The sequence below is a fragment of the Penicillium bovifimosum genome (assembly GCF_028826915.1).
Source record: "Penicillium bovifimosum strain IBT 22155 chromosome Unknown utg000001l_segment0_segment0, whole genome shotgun sequence".
Taxonomy (NCBI): domain Eukaryota; kingdom Fungi; phylum Ascomycota; class Eurotiomycetes; order Eurotiales; family Aspergillaceae; genus Penicillium; species Penicillium bovifimosum.
The window spans coordinates 2,930,621-2,954,738 of record NW_026622710.1 but is presented as its reverse complement, the minus strand read 5'-3'; the positions used below and the strand labels follow the sequence as shown (position 1 = coordinate 2,954,738).

Sequence of the window (24,118 nt, the reverse complement as noted above, 5' to 3'; positions counted from 1 at the left end):
CTATATGATCTGATCTTCCGCCTGCGCAGCACTGTATTTAGACAGTCAACGTGAAGTTGACACCATTAACCACCCCATTATCCCGCGGATAGAACTCGAATGTGAACACGCTCGATTCGCCAGCAGAGATGACAGAGCTAATAGCCGATGAAGTGATAATCACATGGGAGGCATCCCAGTTATAGTGACTGCTATAGGTCTGGAACAATATTGAGATCAGCAAACGACACATCACGGACCAGAACTGACGCTTACTTACGGCCCTTGCTTGCTGGATAGGGCCCAGGTATACCGTCCAGTCATCAAACAAGTATATCCCACTCTCAGTCAAAGCCTTGACTGCAGCGACAGTAGGTAGCCCACCCCATGTGATGGGGATTGAGAGGTCAGAGCCAGAGACGGACGAGGCTGCTACCGACGTGGACGACAGAGTCGGTGGCGTCCACTGAACAATTTGAATGACCGGAGATGAATCGCCACCTGAGAATTGCAAAGTCAAACTGGCAACGATACCTGGTGCCGTCGTGGACGAAAGATGCTTTGACAGGTATGCAGCCGTGAAGATGATATTCTCACCCGAGACCGAATAGTCCGTCCCTAATGACAACTTCGAACCCGTCGAGTCACTGATTGACGAAAGAGTGTTACTATTGAAGACGAACGGAAGACTCTGCTCTGTGACATCTGTTCCATACTGATGGAAAATATAAGCCGAGGATGACTGGGTGGTTGCAGAACCATCTTCGGTACTACCAGGCAAGCTGTTGGTCGTAGACTCATTCGAATTGGTGATCATGGAGATTGAGTTAGGGTCACGCCAGGTTCCGGCAGTTCGATCCAGATGGTCCAAGCCGTTGTCCCACAGCACGCAGGAGATATCAAAACTGGCTGCAGTCTTTACCAAGAAGTCTACGTACTTCCACCTGGCAGCAGGCTCGGTGTTGGTAGGTGAAGCATCGTATTCACCCAAGATCAGAGGCACGTCGGTGAAATTGTCGCGCAGCAGCTGGAAGTCAGACTGTAAAGCCGATTTGTCATCGTCAGAGCCCCAGATCGTCTTTCCCCTGTACAGAGTCAGTAAATAAAGCCAATACCTACCTATGCCCGATGCGTTCTCCTACCAAGCACTGAAGATGAAGTCATCTATATGTTGTCCGCTCGGTCAGCCAGGTTCAACCCGATCCAATAAGCTCACGATAACTCACATGGACTGTAGTAGTGGAACTGGATAGCATATGGATTCGGAAAGCCCGAAGGTGCAACGAACCACTCGGAGGTCTTAATGCTATCCTCACCACCCCCTACCAGAGTAACGACTCTTTCCGGATTGAAACCACCAGCATCATTGATAGCTTGGAGAAAGATCCTGTTCAGTTTGTTTATCTCTGCAGCATCAGCTTCAGTATTGCACGGAGGTTCGTTGATTGACTCAAACGCAACGAGACTCGATTTGCAGGCCAATTTGGTTCCAATTTGGTACCATAGTCGGTAAAACCTCTCTTCAATCATGGTGAGATTAGCTCCAGACTGAGTAACATCAGCCCAAGCCCACGAGTCTGCAGAGAGTCAGTGGGAATCGAAGTCAGACACAAGGGACACTCAGATACCGTGATGCACATTAACAATGGCGTAGAACCCTCGAGCCACGATCATATCAACTACATCTGAGACCCGCTGCAACCAGGCTGGATCAACAGTTCAATCTGGTGAGATTCCAGTGAAATGATCAGTATAGGTAACTGGGAGCCGCACACTCTTGAAGCCGGCGCTCTTCACGGTATCGAATGTAGATGCAACAACGGGTACATTGTTCCAGGATCCCTCGTCGGGAATAGCGTCGAGTGTGTTTCCCAAGTTCCAACCTGGATGCAGATTAGACACAAAATCGGAAGCCGAGATTGCACTGAATGTTCCGGTGCAAACAGCCCCGGGCGAGATAGCGGTAGCTGGATATGCCGAGGTCTTGGTACTGGCGAGTAGGGCCAGAAGGGCACCAGAAAGAAAACTCCGCATCGCTCGGTCTATCACCGGGGAAATTCTCCAGTTCCTGATGGCTAGGAGAGGTAGAGTTGGTGTCAGACATCGGGTTCTTCAGGATTATTTATAATGCCACGGTGACAAGCCCTCTGGGGAACTCGATTCATGGCCCAATATGTGGCGCCGGTCTTGGTCCTTCTCATTTTTTCCGTATGAGGGGTATCTGCAGACAAATTGAAGAACACAGCCAGTTTGGCAGTTTGCGATTATTCAAACTGGCAGCCTTGGCAGGGTAGTTGGGCAAATTGCTTGGCTATTCTCAGAGGCGAGCTGTCTGCAACGTATGTACGGAGTACGGAGTCCTGCATACTTCGTAGTTAATCCGGGGACGGTGAATTACGCAAAAGAGTTTAGCGTGCCCGATCATCGTAACCCTGACAGCGGGAGCTAGTCCATTCCTGGATTAGCGTGATTTGAATGTACGCTGCTTAGTGCTTAGTTACTTGCTTAGGTTCGCTAGTTAGTGGAGCCCAAATACACAAAATGACGGTCGAGCGCGTGGGAAGTTATGCTAGGCTGACTACCAACTTGGAGTCAGGAGCGCCAGGTGAGGGCAATTGGAGAAATACATTAGGACAAGCCTGAAAATAGAGAGACCATCTTGAACATTACCCTTGTCATCCCCGCTCCTGTAGAAGACACGGAGAAGGTCCGTGTTGTTCTGCATCAATCCCGTGGAGAATGAGGTAAACTAACAGAATTTAGGTGTTCCGAGCAAAACTAGTAGGTATCCTGCTTGCAGCATGTGTCATCTCTACGAGAATCTTAAGGGTCAAGTGAACGATTGGCCCTTCTCTACTGTGTATGTAGGCGTATCATGTCGTTATATTCATTGCATCGTAGGTGCATTATCGTAAAAGGAAAGAGACCATGCATGCTTCCGACAGTATTTCCGGGCAATACGGTCTTCACATCACTATGCAATCCTTGCTACGGTCTCTGGTCATTCGATCAGCCCCCGTGGGTAGAGAAGGACGTGGTCGGTGGGAATATGGTCCATGGGGGTTGCGGTTTCCAGGATACTGATTCCCCTGGCCTCCGTATGATCGTCGGTCAGGGGGTGAATATCGCGGCCCACCGGCAGCTTGTTCGTACGGCGGAGGAGGTGCGTTTGGGTCATCGTGGTCAGATGCATGATGTGGCCGAGGTTCAGATTGAGAACCCATCACATTAGCCGCGCTCGAAGTTCGAGCGGGTACGCGAGGACCACGCTCCTGCCCCTCTCTAGCACTTGCACGTTGTTCCTCCTCTTGGAATTGGAGCGAGAGCGCGTATGCATAGTCTGCATCGCTCTGTTCTTGACTAGGTTCAGGTGTCCCTGGGGCTTCATTGACAGGTTGAGCGGCTGGTGCACTGGAGGTTCGAGGCCCCGCGGGACCAGAATTTTCCGACGGTCCAGCGCCCACGGGACGGAAATCACCCGAGTAATATTCCGTGTTGAACCCTGTCACATCGACCAGAGATTCCCACACAACTTCAGCATGTCCCGCATAACCAGCGTCGGTAACCAAGGTGTAAAGTTGGTGGGATTGTGGATGTTTGTATAGAGTCGAAAAATGATCGTTGCGGAAGAGGATTGACACAGAGCCGGGCGCAAGTTTACTGGATAACTGTGTCAGGCCAAATGGGCTCAATTGAGTCGCATTCTCAATCTCCACAAATTGTTGGATAGTTTGGATATCCTCCATGGTACTCTCTTCTTCGGGCGTAAGAGCCTCGCCTCGAGTGATCCGGTCTTCAAACTCTTGTTTACGAAACGGCAGCATTTGTATATCGTCATAATATTGGGCGATTCGTGACATTGCTGCGTGCGTGGGACTAGACCACGAGGCTAGCCAGGCATGGATCAAGGGTATGCCGAACGTGCTGTACAGCCGCAGATCATTTGTCTCAAGGAAGGTGCCAACCCCTTCGGTGGAATCCTGTCGCTGGATTAATATATGGAGAGTTTTGATATAGGCATCGCATCTACTTACCATTGTTAAACGCGGGTTGACATTCATGCCAGTGTGCAGCATAGTGAGGAATTGAGTGAGAGCCTCGATGTCGGGAAACTCCTGATCAGGGCCCAGACAGGTTGTCAGTTCCTCGAACATAGCTTCGATCAACAGTCCCAGAGAAATTTGTTCGCGGGTTGACAGAGCTCGGACAATCGGTGGCTGGGCCTCGGGGTTCGCTCGCAGCACCAATGCATTGATGAGAGCCAGCAGCGGGCAGGGTCCATTCTGATTCTGTACCAGAACCGGAGACTCCAACAGCCGACCGCTCTGATCGGTCCATCGGACGTGCCGAATAGTATACGTTTCTGATCTTTGTTCCTTTTGCCGTGCAGCTTCGGCAGCAGATAAAACAGGGCTTGGCTGGGGCTTTGGCCGTTGATTTTCTGCTGTATCCAACGGCCCTAACTCGGAAGACGCAAACTTTGTCCTATCTGGCACTGGCGGTGCACCATTCGCGGCTGGTTCGGAGTACACTGAAGACGCAGCATGGGATCCGGTATCAACCCCCAACTTGCCGGAAGTTCCGGGCACGCCCAGGTCTATCAGCTCATGGGATGTGGCGGATGTTGCAGTAGAGAGAGTAACGGATGGGGTATTGATTCCGGTACCTGGTTCGAGTCTACCTGTATTTGATGAATACGGATGTTGTGAGTGGACGTAGTGCTCCCCACTAGCTCGGTCAGATAGCTGGAAAGTAACCCCCGGTACGTCTGGATTTAACTGTGGTTCCTGTGAGCAGATATCTTGGGGAGCTGAGACCTTGATAGACTGCTGAGACTCCCACGGCGAGTTATCCTCAAGGTGGTGGCCGGGGCGTTGCTCAGATTGAGGAGCAGGACGAGAAGGCTCGTCCCAAGGTGAGTTTTCCTCCGATTGGTCTAAAAGAGATAACCGTGCGGTCATTGGAATATACCCCTCGGCTGTCAGTTGTCAGTTTCAACAGATATCATTTGGAAATAATTTCATCCGCGGATAGTATCATACTTTGGCTCAATGGATCACTGTCCAACGTCGCATGTGAGTCGCGCCCCCATTCGTTACGATCGAGTACTCCCTGAGTATGGTCTGTCGGCCTGGGCTTCAAGAATGGGTTATTCGACTGTAACTGTACCGGCAGTTCCCCAGTGGATGCATCACCAGCACCGGAAGCTGGCCGCCACACGTTCTCGGCTTCTCCAGAATATTGACCTGCCATCAATGACTGCGGCATGCAGTGCGCATTGTTGTTCTCAACTTTCGGATGGTATGCCCCGTGATATTGACTAAGCTGACTGTAGTGATCGTGACCTGACTTTCCAGGGCTGTCAGGCCATAGGTTCGGCGGGTGACAGGTGGGCGATCCCACTGGTGACCGTTGTGCCTCCTCAAGAGGCATCAGGTCGAATGCAGGTGAAGTGTTGAGGTCGGGAGAATAGATAGAGTCGTCAGATGGGAACCGGTCGAGGCGAGTTGAACGGTGGGTGTTTGCCGAGGTAGGTGATTCCGGTGAACGTGCGTCCGATCGAGCATTCGACTTTCTAATGTTCTGCAGACGGGGTGGGGGCTGTTTGCGCAGACCCATCAAGACGTCGGTTGACCTCGGGAGGTGGAGGGGTGAGGATGTGAGCTCGGGTGTAGTCTGAGGATGGAAATGCTATTATTGGATGGCTCGACGTCGATCAAGCACACAGCACTAAACTCCAGTCTTGTATGATGCGAAAGTGCATTCAGAATGAAGGTTCAAAAGTTCATGATAGCAATGGGTCATCAGGATAAGATGAACGCCTTGCGCCTTGCGCCTTGTGCTGGGGCTGCAGGGGCTGAGGTGCCCGGACACGTAAACGATAATGAACAATAGCTCAGTCTTACTGTAAGCTCATAAGAAACATGCTCAATATTGAGGGCAATGAGATACACCCAAAACAATGATGGAGGGGGATGATGATAAGTTAGGCAGCAGAGTGTATCAGAGGCTCTTGCAGGCACCTAGATTTCGCCGACCCACGATGTTTGACCTGGGGAAAGCTCTCCAGTAAGTGTATTACCGCAAGATGTTTCAGCTGTGGGCGTGAATTGTTGACAACATTAGCCAAGCATTGTAATGTTACGGTATGATGTGCGATCATTGGAGACGATGATGGAGTAGGCAGTCCCACCAGTGGATGCCAGGAATTGAAGGCATCAAACCTCGGCCCGTCTATCCACCCGGCTGTGAGTATCCCCTTCTTCTGATTGGCTACTGCTTTATCGGCCATAAAAGTCTCCAGAACATTTTTGTGGAAAGAGCTCGAGGCGCTGTTGCTACATCGTCAACATGCACTCCTATATTCGACCGGGCCAGTTCGTGGCTCTCCGGCTACAGTCGGATCAGTTACGACTTATCCAGATCATCCCAGATACGTGAGTACTTTCTGTGTATGTGGGGAAGGATTATCGCAAGAATTAACATCGGATTAGAGTCGTCAACTTGGGCCGATTTGGTCAATTCGCCGCCAACCAGATTATTGGGCGGCCATTTTATCTCACCTTTGAGATCGCCGATGAACGGGACGAGGATGGCCATCAACTACGGGTCGTGTCGGCCACCGAGCTGCATGCGGAGACCCTTCTCGCGGAAGGAGAGGGAGATGGGGAAGCCGAGGACTTAGAGACTGGGGAAAATGGGGTACCAATGCGGACGAATCGGCAAATTGTTGACGAAAACTCTTCCCAGAAATTGACATTGGAGGAAATCGAAGAACTGAAAAGAGAGGCCGGTGGCGCAGGGAGAGATATTGTCGCAAAGCTTTTGGAGTCGCACAGCGCAATCGACCAAAAAACCGCATTTTCCCTCGCAAAATACACCTTGCGGAAACGCAAGAAGTATCTCAGACGGTTTACTGTCCTCCCGCTGGATGTCGGCTTACTCGCCAATTATTTGATTGAAGAACGCGATGCGCAAAAGGCAATGGAGCTGCGGGACGAGCATATCGGTCTCATTGGGTGTTGGGGAAATGTACATCACAGCGGAACCCTTGATGTGGACCCAGATGTGAAGCCCCATGGACGCTATGTCATTGTCGATGAGACTGGCGGACTTGTTGTTGCTGCCATGGCGGAGCGCATGGGAATTCTATATCCCCACGATGCCGAGGAAGACCTGAAAACCCCAACAGAAGAGCAAGATCCTCCAGCCAATCCCGATTCTCAAGATGCCAGTGGCCCTCCCAAGCCCCGCCGCAAACGCACCCAGCCTATGTCCGCCATCACCAACACCATCACCGTTATCCATGCATACTCACAACCGAACTTGTCACTCTTAAAATACTTTGGATACGACACCAACAACCCCGATGAATCCCATCCACTCCACACCCATCTCAAAACAGTTTCCTGGATGCAGCTAGCTGATCCCACTGCCGATCCCCTCTATGCCAACGAACCACCTATAATCACGGCAGAGGAATTGGCTGAGCTCAAACAAAGCAAACGTACGGCCTACTACCACAAGCGCAATCGCTGGGAGCGAGTCAAATCGGTTGTGGATGAGGCCCGGGCAGGTGGCTTTGACGGCTTGATCGTCTCTACCTTGCTAGAGCCGGCAAGTGTCTTGAGGACGATGGTCCCGCTCCTCGCGGGATCTGCCCCTGTTGTGGTGTATTCACCGACAGTCGAGTCTTTGGTGGAATTGATGGACATGTATTCCACTGCTCGCAGAACCGCATTTATCAACAAAAAGCGAGAAATCGAGTCACAAACTCCCGAGGGAGTGGCTCCTGATTTGTCTTCACTCCACGACAAGTTTGTGGTTGATCCGACTATTCTTCTGCCACCCACCCTGCAAACGTCGCGGGTGCGCCCTTGGCAAGTGCTGCCTGGTCGAACCCATCCCCTCATGACGGGACGCGGTGGCGCTGAGGGATATCTCTTCCATGGCGTTCGGGTTTTCCCCACGGCGCAGAATATCCAGGCGGCTGGCAACATTCGCAACAAACGACGAAAGATGGAAACGACTTCCACCCCCATCAGTGACCAGGATGTGGCAATGACGTCTTAGTTTCATGAACGCCCGGATGCCCTCTAAAATAGACCCAATAGCATCTCAATGTACAAGTATAACAACTTATGATCCTTCGTTGTCCTTCAGTCGGCCCTTATTGAGAGATACGGAACGTCAATTAAGGTCTCATCCGGGAACGACATCCACACCAGATATGCAGATCTTTCCAAAGCTTTTGGATCGCTACGGAAAGCAGGGTGATTTTGAATCGAAGTATCAAGTTCATTCATGCGCTGAATTTCATCAAACAATATACAACAACGCTTGTCATCTAGAGGCTCTTTCCCATGAACTTCCTCTTAGTGAAGCTGAGCCAGAACTAATCATAGTCAGCATTCTGAAGCAAAAGGATGTCAGTGTCCAGCTTACCTTGGACGGGCCAATTCCACCGGGGTATAATCTAGCGTGTAGGCGCATGGCAATCTCCTGTCGCACCTGAGAGATGAACCTACGAAAGGAAACTGGTCAGCTCGGATTTCCCTGGGGCCTTTCTAATAGGATATCTCACTGGCGAAGAGTCTCGGCATCCTGGCGGTCACGCGGAGGCTCAAAGGCTTGGTTGAGCGGGAACGAGACATCACCAGGAATAGCAAAGCTGTCGAGTGCGGCATTGGTCAGGGCCTATGATATTCAATTAGCGATTATTCTTCAAGACCGTTCTTCATAGAATGCAGAATAACCCACCTTTTCCGCATCGCGGGCATTCATCGTTGGCTTGACCTTCCCGAGACACTCGCTAATAAACAGGGTTCCATAAATGAGCATGCGGTCCGCGGGGCCGTTGATCTCGAAATTGCGAAACAAGACGTTGGCACGAAAGAGCGACAGGATTTCATCGACGCAGTCGTATGATTCACTTTCTGGCGACACATCGAGGTCATCGGTGTTGGGAAGCGGGGGCAATGTGTATGCAGGGCCACGAGTACGGGTTCGAAGGGGAAGAATAGGGAAGTTTCCTAATAAAAAGAGCTCCCATCGGTCAATTCAATGTTCGCGATGTTGCTGAATAGCAAATGAATTACTGCGCTGGCCTTGAGGGTGTCGTACCTATAACTGGGACATCGCGGTCCTCCAGGAAGATGGAGTGGTATGCCTGCATTGATCAATAAGGGAATTCCGGGCACATATAGTGGTATTCAGAACGTACAGGCATTTTGACTGCGTTGACAAGAAATCAAGTTGTAGAGAGAGCAATCAGAGTGAGAGACACGTTGACCCGTGGAGGTTAGGCAGTGAGGATGTCATCTGTGGAGTCCCCAAGCTCCATGATTTTCCGCCCCGAGCCTCTTTACGCGCCTTGAACACGCGTCAACCACTTAACCGATCTGGTGTTTCTCGTGCCTTTCACTATTACGGCTATTTATTATTGAGCTCTATCTCGGACTTCAATCATGTCGGATCACGACGAAATGGACGTGGATGTGCCCAGGGAGGTGCAGTTCGGCGACAATGCCAGTGGGAAAAAAAGAATCGTGGCTGATCTGCCAGTTGAAGCTGAAGATAACCTGCCATGGTGAGTTGAGCTATCGTATTCTGCACGCTATCTTGCCTCTCTCTTTTTCGCGCGCTCTAACATCCTTATCAGGGTTGAGAAATACCGACCAAACAGCCTGGACGATGTGTCCGGCCATCAAGACATTCTCGCGACTATCAACCGTTTCGTGGAGACAAATGTACTCAATGCCTCTGTCAATGGATGTATAATGATCACCAACTAACGCTTTGATATAGCGACTGCCCCATCTCCTCCTCTACGGGCCCCCAGGAACCGGAAAAACCTCCACCGTTCTAGCTCTTGCACGACGGATTTATGGCACTAAGAACATGCGACAGATGGTGTTGGAGCTGAATGCAAGTGATGATCGTGGTATTGATGTTGTCCGAGAGCAAATCAAGACCTTTGCAAGTTCGTGGCCCAGCAGTCTCCAGTTGAAACACAAGCTTACCTGGAACACCCATAGGCACAAAACAGATCTTCAACATGGCCCCCCAGGCCGCCGCCGGCTCCTCCTCGCTGGCACAATTCAAACTTATCATTCTTGACGAAGCCGATGCTATGACTGCCACTGCACAGATGGCCCTCCGCCGTATCATGGAACGCTACACGGCCAACACCCGATTCTGCGTCATTGCCAATTACACACATAAGCTGTCCCCAGCTCTCTTGTCCCGGTGTACTCGGTTCCGATTCAGCCCGCTCAAGGAGGCTGATATCCGGTCTTTGGTTGACCATGTGATTGAGAAGGAGGGTGTCCGGATACAACCCGAAGCGGTCGATAGTCTAGTGACCCTGAGCAAGGGTGATATGCGACGAGCCCTGAACGTGCTACAGGCATGCTTCGCCAGCAGTATGTTCGATGCTATCTCATTGACTCACATTCCACCCCATTGACTTATGCCATTCTTTAGGTATTCCATTGCCAATGCGAGATGCTCCCAAAGCCCCCCGTGGCGAGCCCGAGACGGTCACCAATGCGACAATCTACGACTGCATTGCTGCCCCGCACCCATCAGATATCCAAGAAATCATGATGACTATCATCTCCACCAGCGACGTTACCTCCTGTCTAAACACAGTGCAAACCCTCAAATCCACCAAGGGTCTAGCCTTGGCCGACATCCTCTCCGCACTCGCAGATCAACTCCAACAGCTCGAAGTACCGGCCCAAACGCGTATCACGTGGCTCGAAGGGCTAGCGGAGATCGAATGGCGACTTGCTGGAGGTGGTTCCGAGGCCGTTCAAACAGGAGGACTTGTTGGTGTGCTGCGGAATGGTTGTGAGTTAATGGGCGACAAGGGTGTTGCAATGGCATAGGGCAAAAGCGACTTGGTTCTCATCTTCTGTCTTTTGGGTTCTTCTTCATGTTACGATATAAACGTTCAGTTTGGCTAGCATATGCTTAGGGCGTCAGGAGTGACAAGGAACAAGATTCATTTCTAGAGGGGACCTATGCATCATCATGCATGTAAGTGAGATAAGTTCTGCGGTAACTAGAAGGTACAGCCTGGGCTTAAGCCTTGGTATGTCTACGATAACCTTGGAAAGACCTCTAGCATCCTCTGAAAGTGTGCCCGTTGCGCCTTCTGTATTTACTCGAATGTGAAAATAACCAAAACAAAGCAATTGCACTCACCACACGGCCGTCTCCGTACTTGTGTAACCTTGAAACCCTCAAACTCTCCCATCTCGACTCCACTTTCTCTTCTCCGCTATCGCAAACCTCCGAACGAGGGTTTCAATTAGCTAATTAATTCTCTCTTTGGATCTCCTCGGGGCCAAATGAGTTATCAGATTTATTCAATAAACTCTCAGTAATCTTGCACTAAACCAATAGTATCAGTCTAACCTTGCCTGTCCAGCCTTAGGGTTCTCCGTCGGGTTCTCCAGGGAGTCTAGAAGAGGGGCAGAGTCGACGGGTCTGGCCCGCTTAGTGACATCCATGACATTGACATTGACATTGACATTGAATTGATAAGGAAGCTTGTACCCCGCCTCTGATTCTTATTCAATTTGCTGTCTATTTGGCACATTATGCGATACTCAATTCAGTCCAGCCTCTTGTTGGCTGCCACTTTGTCCCCCGTGGTTGATGCCGAACGTGTTTTGGGTGCTTATATCTTCGCTCGTCATGGTGATCGTACCCCCAAGGTGTTCGGTAACACTCAACTGACCGACCTGGGCTACCGGGAGGTCTTTGATGTCGGATCATTCTATAATAAGCGATACATCTCGTCGGAGTCTTCTAAGCAGATCGAGGGGATCAGCGCCGATGTCGTCAACCCAAAGCAGATCAGTGCCTCTGCTCCCTCAGATGCCGTGTTGCAGAACTCAGCCACTGGCTTCCTGCAAGGCATTTATCCTCCCGTAGGGAAAGCGGCTTCCCAAACCCTGGGCAATGGAACCTCGGTCGAAGCACCGTTGAATGGATACCAGCTTATCCAGCTGACAGCCGCTACTACAAGCAAGAACGCCGAGGACGGGATTTGGTTGCAGGGCTCTAGTGGCTGCCAGAAGGCGATGGTGAGCAGCAATAACTACTTCAAGTCAGACATGTATACCGCACTACTGTCTTCTACTAAAAGCTTCTACCAATCGCTGTCACCCATGCTGGACGGCGCCTTCTCTTCGGCTGATATGACATTCAAGAATGCCTACACCATTTTCGACTACTTGAATGTTGGCAGAATCCACAACTCTACCAGTCAATTCCCACACAAGTCAGACTTGACCGACGAAGTGTACCACCAGCTGATTGCACTGGCTGGCAGCCACGAGTTTAATCTGGCCTACGACTCCTCCGATGAAGTGCGTGCTATTGACGGCGCTGTCCTTGCGGGTGAGATTCTGGCTGGTCTCGGCGAAACCATCACTACCAAAGGCAAATCCAAGCTCAACGTCGGTTTCGGCTCCTATGGTACCTTCTTCTCTCTGTTCGGCCTGATGCAGCTGCCTGCTGCATCCGTCGACTTCACCGGAATCCCCGACTACGCCTCTTCAATGGTCTTCGAGCTGGTGACGAATTCCTCCGGCACGGACTTCCCCGCTGACAAGTCCGACATCAGCGTGCGGTTTATGTTTCACAATGGTACGATCACGGGCTCATCTGAGCCCACCGCATACCGTCTGTACGACCAGAAAAGCGAGCTTCTTTCCTGGGATGAGTTCTCTTCGAGAACCAACGAGATTGCTGTAGGCTCCGACGACGAGTGGTGCGCGAAGTGCGGCAACACAGACGGGAAGTGCTCTAGTTTTGCCAGTACTAGCAGCAACCCCGGCTCTGCCGATACCTCTGGCACGGGCGGGTCGGGAATGTCCCTAGCTGTGGCGGGCGTCATTGGCGCTATGGTCACCCTTGCGGTGATCCTTGGTTTGCAAACCATTTTCTTCCTTCTCGGTGGATTCCGCATCACGAAGCGAACCAAAGCTAGTGCTGAAAGTTTGTCTACCGATATCGAAGTGGAGAAGGAGGCTTAGGATCTGGGATCATGGGAGATCAGAGATCCCACTTACGGATATGATGAATTGATGATTCTCGGTCTACGACTTGCCTGAGACGATCTACATAGCACATACATGTATTGAACTTATTGAAATACGTGGATATCTGAGATTTGGTGCTCAATGGCGAGCAGCTACTTGTTTTCAACGGCCATACCTACATGCCCTGTTCTTCTAGCGAGTAGCGATAAGACGGCAAATGGCCTCATGGCCCTCATCATTCATGTAAGGCGCCATGGAAGATAACCATCGTAAAGGAGCCCACCTAGGACAGCGAAGATGATGCTAGTATGAGGTGGACCGTGGCTATCGAGCAAAGGTGACCATCCCGCAGATTCACCGCCTTGTGCGTGTCAACAACCCAGCTCCCTTCTCTTCCCTTCTCCACCTCAGAATGCCCCGCCACCAAATCAACTTAGAACCCTACCGGGATGAGATCGTTATTCTTTATCACGGCGGTAACAGTAGCGACTCCATCAGCCGCACCCTTGCGAGTCGACATAACATCCAAGTTAAAGAGCGAACCATTCAGTCTCGCCTCCGCAAGTGGGGCATCCGCAAACGACATCGGACGACAACAGGCGATGAAGCGTTGCATGCGCGAATCAAGATGCTCTATCTGCAAGATAGGCTGACCGACAAAGCTATGCTCAATATGCTGCAGCAAGAAGGTTACGGTATATCTGAGCGCACTTTGCGTCGTCTGCGATTCAAACTAGGACTCCATGCCAGGACTTTGGATCAAGAGCAGCATCAGGTACAGGGACAAATGCAGATGATGGCTCCGCTCTCCCAGACAGATACCCAACAGGTGTGAGCTCGACTTGCTTGGACTTGCTTCAAGCAGCAACATCGCTGCTCATGATGATTATGTCGAATAATCGTCCCCCATGGAACAAATACGGTCCACGTCCTATGCCATCCACTTGCGACAGCTCATGCCCCGATACTCGTCGACCCCCAAGACGGTGATGCTGTTGGGACTTCCTTTATCTTGCATGCAAGGTCTCTCACAGTCGATGTGGTTGGTTTCTCGATGGTCTGACCAAGCCCTGATTCACCCATGACAAGCCATAATCGTAACCTTCAGCTCCCTCATGCAAGACTTGATCTTGTAGCAGCCATTGAGTGAAGCTGGGAAGACCCAAAGATCGATTAGCCGACATTCCCTACCATCGCGCATGGGCGCCCCTGCCTCATCCCTAACTCTTTCATTCTCCTTGAAAGCCCCAAGGTGCCCTGGAAACAGATCGGGGTGTGCCAGAAGGCAACGTCTCAGCTCCTACTCTCGGTCTATCCCAAATGCGACAAACGTCTACGGCTATCGCCTAACATCCAATCCCGTTTTCCCTGGCTGGTCATAGCCTCATAGGTGGCTTAGGTCTGACTTTGGCACCGCGAAACATATGTCATGTAGTCTTAAATAATAAATATGAGTGGACTCATGTGTCATAACCATCACCATTGAGATAGTTCTCTACTAGTAACCAAGTTCATTGATCCAGTCACTGAACCCGGTTTATCTAGACGTCACGTGCCATGACGTCCACCGGAGCAGGGAGCTTTTGATCGGACAAACTCATTATTAGATCGCAACGTAAGAGGGGTGTCTTTCTCCCCAAATACACTACAATCCTCTGCGTTCTGCTCCTTGGCACGCGCCATATCCAGGCAGCTCGTTTGCCCGCCATGTCCTCACAATACGCCAGTGAGCCGAATCCCACTGCGTCGGCCACACTCAACACAACGGTTGGCCCTATCCACATCGCGCTCTTCGCAAATCAAACTCCTCTCACCTGCAAGAACTTCCTTCAGCATTGCAAAGACAACTACTATGCCGGAACAATCTTTCATCGTGTCGCCCCTGATTTTGTGATCCAGGGCGGTGATCCCACAGGCACTGGCTCTGGTGGGACGTCTATCTATGAATACCCGGAATTCGAATACGATCCTGAAGCTCGGGACCCAAATGAGCGAGTGGTTTTACGTGATGAGCTACACAGTCGATTGCGGTTCAACCGCCGTGGCTTAGTCGGAATGGCCAAGAGCGAGGATGGCACCTACGGCAGTCAATTTTTCATTACGTTGGCGAATACGGAGCGCGAGATGAACGGACAATGCACAATCTTTGGAAGGCTGGAAGGGGATAGCATCTATAACGTCTTGAAGATTGCGGATGCGGAGCGCATTGCGGGCACCGAGCGACCTGTCTATCCGATCAAGGTGACATCCTGTGAGGTAGGAGAGCTCGGCCCCTTGGAAGGTAAGCTGAAAGACAGGAAGACTGTCTCAACAGCTGAGAAGGACGGAAAGGCCGCACCGAAGAAGAAGAAGAAGGCGTCCAAGGGCGCAAAGACCCTGCTGAGCTTTGGGGACGAGGAAGGAGATGAAGGAATGCCCATGCGCCCAGCGAAACCAAAATTCAACACCAACCTGGTGGTCGATATGCCAGGTGAGAAACCCGAGACCTCAAAACCCAAGCCCCAGACAGGGGGGCCATCACAGCCGCGCAAGCGGCTACGGTCACCGTCCCCGGCACGATCCCCGTCTACAGAGCGTAAGAAGCGCCCCAGGACACCAGAGCCAGAGACACAGCTCCCGGTGCCTGACCCTGAGTCACCTCGATCCCCAACTCCGGACACTGAACCCACGAGGGAGTCGAAACTGTCGCGGACAAATGCGCAGATTGCCGCCTTGAAGGCATCGATGCGCCGCGACGTCGACGTCGGTCCCAAAGACACGGAGCGAAAGAAATCCGCCCTCGAAGCCATGATCCCCGAGACCTCTATTCGCGGGCGAAAACGACCACCTCCCGGATCTGCAAATGGCTCCAGCCGTAACGGCACAGGACCCAGCAGCGCAGCCGAGCGGGAAGCATTGCAGCTCTTCAACGCTTTCAAAGCCAAGCTTGAGGGCGCAAAACCCGAACCCACTCCCGCAACATCACAACCCAAACCTCACGACGACAAAGATAACCAAAATCAAGCCGAAGACGCAGAAGACGAAGAAGCCCAACTCTGTGACCTACACTTCATTGCAAACTGCCAATCTTGCCGGGCATGGGACGACCCAGCCGCAGAAGCTGACGATTCCGCCCAACAAGACGCAGACTGGCTCTCGCACGAACTGCGCTTTGGAAAGGATACACTCGGCAAAGACCTAAACTGGAAGCGCGAGCACGGAGCCGATGCAGACTCGCTCATGGTGATTGATCCACGTGAGCGAGAGAAGGAGGTAGTTGGACGGAAACGGGGGTTCGCGCGCGATAGAGAGCGCGAGCGTAAACGGGAGCGAGTGGGTGATCTGGAGTGGGACAAGGGGCGCTGAAGCATGTAATGAATGGCCATTCTTGACGACTAATATTAGATCTCGAGTTTCATCCCGGGCTTGCGTTGCTGTGGTAGACATAGGACGTCGGGCAACCACCTGCACCTCCTCTCCCAATATAGGTCTACATTAGAAACGTTTATAACATAAACGAGAACAAATCCCTCCGTTCCTAGTTAGGAGATGTTCTGGCAGCTCTGATACTAAGACCGTAACTCTCCACTAGCATAGGTGGTTCCAAGCCCTTCAAGTCTACTTATACCTCTGGCCCACTATGTCAGGCTATTGTGAAAGGGAAGCAAGTAAAGTTGTAAAATAAAGCAAAAAGGTATCTCATTAAAGATCCAATAAGTGGAATCATTCATGAACCATCATAGGCTTTTCTGAAGTAAAAGCTGGACATTTTTCCAGGCACGTGAATAACCCTATGTCAACAGGATACAACGCCCAATCCAACGCCGAGAAGCTTTGTTCTCATATTCATAACCCATGTTTGTGAATCAGCCTCCGTCTGATAGCCTTGTAATTCTTGTACCATCAATAATCTCATGCCTTGCGACGTCGTTTTGTCGCACTGCCACCGTCATCCACAGCTTCACCGAGGTTGTCCGTGGTTGCGGGACTAGTGGCTTCACTGTCCGTCAATTGCTCAATCACACGGCCGGGATCATCGTAGCCGGCACCGTCAAACCCATAGTTGTAGGTGGGTTCACCTTGACCATGCTGAGGGGCTTCAAAGAGATCAGGCTCGGCAGGGATGTGGTCAAAGTCAAATAAGTCATTGCTGTTCCCATCGTCGCCTTGCATGGCTCCCACAGGATTCTGTACATTCGAGTCTGCCCCTAGATGGCTTAGGGGATCCTCAACATGTCTCTTCACATCAGAGCCCGCATCTCCAATGTCGGTAAAATAGTCATTGTTGAAGATTTGGTCGAGATCAAGCGGAGGAGGGGGCACATTTCCTTCACTGTCGAGACCCGGAATGGTACCATTCGGGCTCAGCGGCTGAAGAAGACTGGTCAAGTTCTGCACGGAACGATCCTGTTCGGCTTGCATTTTGACTAAGTTGTCGATTTCTTGTCGGGTGCTGGCTAACCTGCCTGAATAGTTGTGCGGCATCGGAGGTGGACTCGGAGAGATGAGCGCATTATTGGGTGGGACGCCAGCATCGGGTTCGGATGAGTTGGTCTCATGGGCCATAAGTCGAAGCATATCGGCGCGTTGGTTTGCTGTAAGAGGAACATTCCCACCATGGTTTTCGAGGGAAGACAGCACATTGGGAAACTCGGTGAAGTTGGTCGAGAGCCCATTGCGTGCGTTGGAGTTCTGGATTACAGACATGATATCACGCTGAGGAGTAGCCTCGTCTGTCCGCTGTCCAGGACGATGGCTTGAAACACTGGTCCGCGGACTGTGATCAAAAACCTCTTCCACGTGGCCGGGTTGGGTGGCGCTAGGTTGTCGAGTACTGCGAGACCGTCCGTCATAGGAGCCACTGGCTGATGGTGAAACCGTGGGGCCCCGGGTATACCCATCCGCTGCAGGCGGAGCTTTCAAAAGTAGTGGCTGTCTTTTCATCGTCCTTGTGTTGGGGCTAGTCATTGGCCCCAGAGCATTGGTTAGGTAGTCATCATCAACATCCACAATGTTTCCTTGGTCCTGCGAGATGGCACCTGCAAATGAATTCGCCAGATTTTGTGGTCCACCCTCGCCCTGCAAGCTGCGGTTGTATACAGTGGCAAGGAACGTAAGGATGGCGTTGATGGAGTTTTCATGGCGAGTGTGTTGCTCCTGGAAGTTGGCCGCCTGCGCGTAAAGCTGCTCGTGTTCTTTCCGCAGCCTGGTGATTGTGGTTGAGATTATGGACTGTTGTTGACGAATAGCCTGGAGTTCGCGATATACCCCAGAGAGTTTATCCTTCGGCACAGAGCTATCCGTGAGTAATGATAGCTGCTGTGGCCGGGCGGCACGGGTGTCCCGAGCAGTCGCTGCACCTTCTTCGGCATAATCATCCAGGTCATTATCATCAACATCCTCTGTCTTCACACGCGTGCTTCCCTTGCTGGGTTTGCTCGCATGGCCACTTCCAGCATTCTTTGGCTTCTGGATGAGCCAGAGCAAGTCCGGATGGCCTCGCTTGAAATAAGGGTTGGCGTATTCACTGGGGCTCTTATTTTTCCGTTCACTGGCGCGCATGGAATTGTCGGATAGCCCGACCTTTTTGTGAAAGCCGTACATATTCAGCTGTCGGACAAATGAGGCGTAGTTATTGTGCTTGAAAAGCTCCGGAATCAAAGTTCTCGCAAATTCATCCTCGTCCAGAACAACAAAGGAATTCCCATCGTCAGACCATCGAATCAATTCTGTGTTTTTGGATTCATCCAAGAAACTATTCGAAGTTAGCCTCTGAAATTGACATCAAGACATCAACGTGATATGTGTGACATACCTGCTTAATTTCTGTACAAATGGCGGGATTTGCTTTCGCTTGGCCTGTGCATCTCTCTTCGCGGTCAAGGCCCTGCTGTAGAGCTCCTCTAGAGATTCGCTCCATGCGCCGCCTTCACCACTACCATTGTTTCCCCCATTTTCCACATATGAAGCGGGAGGATGTTCGTAGCCACGGTTTCGGCTGACTACCTGGTTCGCTTGTCGGCGGGCCAGTTGATTAGATGGTGTCGCAGCCGGCGCGGACACGTCTGGCGCAAAACCGGCGGATTTGTACGAGGCATCGGAGAAGGCGGAGGCGTTGACGGCATTAGCGGGGGGATTCTGGCCCCATTGTAGGAATTGATCGTTCGAAAGCTGAGAGGCAGGGTCCCCGGCGGGCGCAAAATTCGGTACCGGGTTCATCTGAGGAGGTGGCACTGTTCCCGGCGCAGGTCTCTTGCGGGTGACTCCTTGCGAGCTCATTGTGACAACGCTGGTGCAAAGGCGTTGAGTCTTATCGACAAGTTCGAGGTAGGATTGGGTCCCAAGGTTCTTCACTCCCTGAGTTGGAAAGGGAGTTAGCCGGTGGGCGGTTTGCCTAGGAGACAAAATAGCCAGATGCAAATTCAGAATGTAGGAAGTGCTTCATCCAAGTCGCTTCTAATTTTTTGACTCAAAGAACCTTTGACCACAGAACCGAGAAAAAATGGTGGACGGCAGTGATTCCGGCGCGAAATCAATTGACAGCGGCACAGTAGTAGAGAACAGTCCGTAGTATTCAGCAACAGGCTGCAGATCAAGGACCAGCAGTGATCGATACGAGACAGGTGACGCTCGAGAGGCGCGTGAATTGTCCAACATTCAGAGGCGGGAGCGATCAGCAGAAAGCGTCCACTAGGCGGTGAATGGGCTGATCCCAAAGACGATATGACTTGTCAACTGAGAACCTCAGAACAGTCAGATCTGGCAAAAGGAAATGGAAGCAGACTCAAGCAGTTAGTATTATCAAAGATATGGGATTCAATCAAATTAAAGGCTAGACCAGTCAAGTTCACTCCCGAGGTCGCAGGCGTCGTCAAATTGCGGAGGCAATCACTGAGTCAGCATGATAGCCCTGCCCATGTGATGCGGGCCATTGGGGGACTAGCTTGCAAGTATTGGTACCTCAGTTCGCCCTCTTACTTAGCCTATGTTTGAGGTATCAGTACCTAGGCAGCTATGTAACATATTTCCAATGCAATGCAGGGCTTTCTTGTTCATTAAGCTCAATCAGACAATAGATTGATAATGTTTACCATACTGCCTCGCAGCAACGTCTACAACACATCGCAACTGAATCGCTGCGACGTCGCCGTGACATCCTCAAGGCGTTGTACAGTCCGATCTACTCTACATCGGATTCGGGAGTACATGGCACCTCGCGTCCTAACTCTCCCGCCGTAGGGCACCGGAAGTGGATATACATAATCTCGACGCGAAGGGCTCCATGGCACGTGACCTCGCTTCCCATCCCATCCCAACTCCCAAGAGAAAGCTCATGTCCATGACTCCATTGTGACATCCATTGTCGTCCAACCTCCTCGACCCACAATCTGGGTCTGTGAGCCAATCCACTAGTACTATCCTTTGCTTCGTCCCACTTTTCGTACTTCTGTCGGCAGATCTTTGTCCCTATTCGTGCGGGTGTGAAGTGAAGTGTGAACCTTGTTCCATACTGTACTTAGTGTACTATGTAGTAGTTGTTAGTACTGTCCTGATTCCACCCCACATCTTGCCTCAGCCTCATACTGTGTACTACTACGTAGTTGCCCGAAAGATTCATTACCATTGCCAAGCATTATCTCTCTGGCTCGTTTGCCGCCAGCTGCTGGCGGCGCCATATGTTTCGGGATCATATATCAACAACTTTGCGGAACTTGCCACCGCCAAAGTTGCGCGGACATCTGCCAGCGGCCCGTTTGAAATGTCCGCCGTGACCTTTCCGACAATTCGTGTGGTCAGCTAAGCAGCTTACCCCGATGCAGCTGGTCTTAAGGCCAAGCTGTCACTGATGACCCAAATAGAGAACTCGGACGAAGAGATCCTCGTTCGCTCAGTACATCTCTCATTGAGGGACTGCCCCCATGCTGCAGTCATCGAGGGTGCCCCTCTGGATTGGCCTGTCTTGGCTAATCACACCTCAGAACGCAAAATGCATTGTCAGCACGCACGCGGCCGGCAGAGAGATTCATGTCAAGCCGAGCTTTTTGACCAAAACTGTGGACTACCAATTTGTGCCAATCCGCGGGGCTTTCTTTCGGAAGAAACCATCGAATGTATTCGTCTAGCCTTTCCCGGGTCCGTAGGGGCTCAGGTTCTTATTATTGGATGAAGCTTGGTCTTGTTTCCGGACCAAAAAACACTGCAGAAATGAATGTGACGGTTAACGAGTGCCTGAGGCAAGTGCTCAGGCAAGTGAAGCAGACAGGGTCACTTGACAAGTAGAAGTAGAAACAGGAAGGAACGGCAACAAATGAAGTAGCAGGGACGCGAGTCACGCGAGGAAGAGTTTAAAGTTTTTGTTGGTTTTTTACCTCCTGCTCTTCTCTTTCTCTTTCTCTTTCTCTTTCTTTTCCCACTGTCCCAGACTCGTTACCCTGTATGCAGTACGGCAACGAACGATCTTCTTTTGGTTTCTTTCTCTTCACGAGCCAACCATCGACCTTAACAGAAATGTTGGGATCCTGGTGCACCTGATGAGATAAGCCATCTACGAGTTGGATACGTATATCCTTCTGAAGTGCTATAGTACCGCTACCAGCACTACTATCATCGAAGCTGGCCAAGCTGTGAGTGACGCGCCAGATTTTATTGACAGTCAGGCGAAACTGACGACTTCCAGGTGGATGGCCAGCCAGCTCACGCACCGGAGCTCTTGAGCATCCGGCACTCCAACACCGACACCGGAGGCTGTCGCAACGTTTTCATCGAGGACGGGCTCGTGACTTTTGTCACACGGTATCACAAGGGCTTCAACGCGTCCAACGATACCAAAGTGATTCACCGCTATCTACCACGCGAGATTGGTGAGCTCGTGGCCTACTATCTATGGCTCGTGCTACCATTTGCACGGCATTTGGATGCCTAGATCGCGAAGATGCCCATGGTCCACACTTTCTTCGTCGTCCCCAACTACCTCGCCAGCAATGTCGATTGCCTCAGCATTTTAGACTGCTGTTACTCGGGAGTGACCCGCGAGATAACCGAAAGGGCTTCTCAGGTAGTTTCTGCATGCGGCGCCGAGGAGACGACTCGGGGGCGGTCTGGCGGCGCGGCGTCATTTTCACGACGTTTCTTCCGTGCCGCCTGGAGTCTGAAGGCGAACGAGAAGTCCTTTGCCACGGCTGAAGATCTGGTCGCCGAGATTAACCGTCAGAATACCAGTGGGAGCCCGGTAGCCCGGCTCACCTACCATGGAGGGAAGCAGCCAATCGCAATCCCTTTTAAGGGAACTTCCTCCGCGTCTGTCCAGTAAGGACTGCACAATCTTAGCCTGATAAACCCGCTAGCAACCACGCAAAGCGTCCTGGTAGAACTCTCGATCGCTAGGACGCCTGGGCAGATCCTACAAGAATTCAAAGACGTTATCGAGTCTTTGCCCGGCCAATTCCGCGTTCAGATCGTTGACGCCTATGAGTCAGGATCAGTGCTGTTCATACTGCGTATGTCACCAGAGACAGACTTGCGGTTGTCGTCAACAATTGACTTCCGCTTCATTGGAAGCATTCATGGTGCATCTTTGATTAGGCCAGGTAAATACCTCAGAAAAGTGAAGACGTTCAAATTGGTCCGGACGAGGACTTGCCTACATTCAAGGGAGGCTTCCTGTTGCCCAAAGTGTACTCATTTCGGTTGAAAACCTTTCTTCGAATTCCTTCCTTATGCCTCAGAAAAATTACGATATGGAGACAGCCACTCAGGAGAACTCCATGTCTGTTTAGAAATATCCAAAACACTGATATTGTTATTAACTAGCTTACTGTAGGACCTTAATCGAAATGATTTCGCTGGTACCTCTGAAATTAGAAGAGTAGAAGATTAGTTCTCCATACTCCCTGAACTTTGACCTCTGCAAGAAGCAGCATACAAGGGCAAACTACAGTAGATACCTTATGGCAAAATTGATACTATGAATCCTAGGTGAAGACCGAATCCTATTCATGTACATGCGCATATATGCATACCCTAGACAATCAATGATCTCGCGGAAGCAGCGAGAACGTCAGACACTCTATGCCGAATCAGATTCCCCGATCAAGCCTCGGAACTCTGTCAATATCTGTTGCCATAACTCAGGCTGCCTCACCGTGAATTCTTCCACCTGTTTAGGAGCAGCCAAGTCTTCCCTCATGCGCGACTCATTCTTGGTCCCATTCAGCACCGTCACATTCTCCAAGCCCATGACCAGAGTATAAAAAGCAGCTGCCGGTGTGATTTCAACATGGCGAGCCAATTGTAGCACAGGTTCAGAGCGCACAAGATCTGGATTTGCTGTTAACGTCCAGAAGCTCTGGTAAATGACTTGGTTGTGGCGACAGAATGCGCGCAATGGAATATCGAACAGGGTATCCTCATAGAACCTGTTTTGTACCACTGATGGTTTGACGGTTGTCTGGGACGAAGTGCACAATTCTCGAAGCATAGGTAACGTGCAATTGGAGACACCCAGATTGCGGATGCGATGGGGAACGTAAGTCTCAAGGGCGTGCCAGGCCTCCAGAGTCTGAGCTAAAGTGGGAAGCGGGGAATGGATGACCACAGTGTCAATGTAGGCCTCTTCCACAGAGCTAGGGTCGCTTTTTGAGCGAAGATTGTGCAATGATGATTTGATAGATGCATGGACCTGTTCTGTCACTGGCGCCGCTGGGTCATATGGCATATTGGCCACATCCTGTGCCGAGACCGGACTGAATTTTGTTTGCACCTGGCTCTTGTTAGCGAGCAATTTGACTGTTTACATCAAAACAGTAAGTGTCCACTCACGTATAAATCTGCTCGGCCGACAATCCCGTCGGCAATCGCTCTGCGGATGCCATCGCCGACGAGATGCTCTTGGTAGTGACGGGGCTGTGCCGCTGTGTCCACCGCCCTAAATCCAGTTTTGATCGCATTGTAGACAAGATCCGCGCTGCGGTCTTTCTTCCAGGCTGTGCCGTAGATGAAGACCGGGATGGTAGTTGAGACAGTGCCCTGGGTTGGACGCAGCCTGTACTTTTCCCACATCTTGCTGACAGCTCGAGTCATCTCTGATCTCAGAAGTTAAGAGT

General features: G+C 51.3%; 11 protein-coding genes across 11 annotated transcripts; 6 read left to right on the top strand and 5 right to left on the bottom strand.

Annotated features, from left to right (window-relative positions):
- Positions 1–37: 37 nt before the first annotated feature.
- Positions 38–2,013, bottom strand: N7515_001126 (putative extracellular endoglucanase; the record flags this gene model as incomplete). Its single annotated transcript, XM_056661870.1, has 6 exons — positions 38–199; positions 260–1,064; positions 1,122–1,143; positions 1,206–1,556; positions 1,608–1,685; positions 1,755–2,013. The coding sequence occupies 6 exons, from the start codon at positions 2,011–2,013 to the stop codon at positions 38–40; spliced, it is 1,677 nt and encodes a 558-aa protein (XP_056527036.1).
- A 932-nt stretch (positions 2,014–2,945) lies between these two features.
- N7515_001125 (MINDY family deubiquitinase) lies at positions 2,946–5,598 on the bottom strand (the record flags this gene model as incomplete). The annotated part of the gene is made up of 3 exons (XM_056661869.1): positions 2,946–3,959; positions 4,014–4,957; positions 5,022–5,598. The coding sequence occupies 3 exons, from the start codon at positions 5,596–5,598 to the stop codon at positions 2,946–2,948; spliced, it is 2,535 nt and encodes an 844-aa protein (XP_056527035.1).
- Positions 5,599–6,330: 732 nt separating this feature from the next.
- Positions 6,331–8,052, top strand: trm6 (tRNA 1-methyladenosine methyltransferase subunit GCD10; the record flags this gene model as incomplete). The annotated part of the gene is made up of 2 exons (XM_056661868.1): positions 6,331–6,416; positions 6,474–8,052. The coding sequence occupies 2 exons, from the start codon at positions 6,331–6,333 to the stop codon at positions 8,050–8,052; spliced, it is 1,665 nt and encodes a 554-aa protein (XP_056527034.1).
- Positions 8,053–8,326: 274 nt separating this feature from the next.
- On the bottom strand, positions 8,327–9,208 carry N7515_001123 (actin-related protein 2/3 complex subunit 3; the record flags this gene model as incomplete). The annotated part of the gene is made up of 6 exons (XM_056661867.1): positions 8,327–8,374; positions 8,425–8,503; positions 8,564–8,676; positions 8,740–9,011; positions 9,103–9,148; positions 9,203–9,208. 6 exons carry the CDS (start codon positions 9,206–9,208, stop codon positions 8,327–8,329), a joined length of 564 nt encoding a protein of 187 aa, XP_056527033.1.
- Positions 9,209–9,446: 238 nt separating this feature from the next.
- On the top strand, positions 9,447–10,871 carry N7515_001122 (replication factor C subunit 3; the record flags this gene model as incomplete). Its single annotated transcript, XM_056661866.1, has 5 exons — positions 9,447–9,568; positions 9,641–9,728; positions 9,787–9,961; positions 10,017–10,403; positions 10,465–10,871. The coding sequence occupies 5 exons, from the start codon at positions 9,447–9,449 to the stop codon at positions 10,869–10,871; spliced, it is 1,179 nt and encodes a 392-aa protein (XP_056527032.1).
- A 717-nt stretch (positions 10,872–11,588) lies between these two features.
- On the top strand, positions 11,589–13,031 carry N7515_001121 (Histidine phosphatase superfamily clade-2; the record flags this gene model as incomplete). Its single annotated transcript, XM_056661865.1, has 1 exon — positions 11,589–13,031. One exon carries the CDS (start codon positions 11,589–11,591, stop codon positions 13,029–13,031), a length of 1,443 nt encoding a protein of 480 aa, XP_056527031.1.
- Positions 13,032–13,449: 418 nt separating this feature from the next.
- N7515_001120 (Clr5 domain-containing protein) lies at positions 13,450–13,872 on the top strand (the record flags this gene model as incomplete). The annotated part of the gene is made up of 1 exon (XM_056661864.1): positions 13,450–13,872. The coding sequence occupies one exon, from the start codon at positions 13,450–13,452 to the stop codon at positions 13,870–13,872; it is 423 nt and encodes a 140-aa protein (XP_056527030.1).
- An 872-nt stretch (positions 13,873–14,744) lies between these two features.
- On the top strand, positions 14,745–16,382 carry cwc27 (putative peptidyl-prolyl cis-trans isomerase; the record flags this gene model as incomplete). The annotated part of the gene is made up of 1 exon (XM_056661863.1): positions 14,745–16,382. The coding sequence occupies one exon, from the start codon at positions 14,745–14,747 to the stop codon at positions 16,380–16,382; it is 1,638 nt and encodes a 545-aa protein (XP_056527029.1).
- A 546-nt stretch (positions 16,383–16,928) lies between these two features.
- On the bottom strand, positions 16,929–19,295 carry N7515_001118 (uncharacterized protein; the record flags this gene model as incomplete). Its single annotated transcript, XM_056661862.1, has 2 exons — positions 16,929–18,771; positions 18,832–19,295. 2 exons carry the CDS (start codon positions 19,293–19,295, stop codon positions 16,929–16,931), a joined length of 2,307 nt encoding a protein of 768 aa, XP_056527028.1.
- A 1,480-nt stretch (positions 19,296–20,775) lies between these two features.
- Positions 20,776–22,326, top strand: N7515_001117 (uncharacterized protein; the record flags this gene model as incomplete). The annotated part of the gene is made up of 3 exons (XM_056661861.1): positions 20,776–20,784; positions 21,694–21,885; positions 21,940–22,326. 3 exons carry the CDS (start codon positions 20,776–20,778, stop codon positions 22,324–22,326), a joined length of 588 nt encoding a protein of 195 aa, XP_056527027.1.
- Positions 22,327–23,082: 756 nt separating this feature from the next.
- N7515_001116 (putative aldo-keto reductase (AKR)) lies at positions 23,083–24,095 on the bottom strand (the record flags this gene model as incomplete). The annotated part of the gene is made up of 2 exons (XM_056661860.1): positions 23,083–23,775; positions 23,835–24,095. 2 exons carry the CDS (start codon positions 24,093–24,095, stop codon positions 23,083–23,085), a joined length of 954 nt encoding a protein of 317 aa, XP_056527026.1.
- Positions 24,096–24,118: the final 23 nt, after the last annotated feature.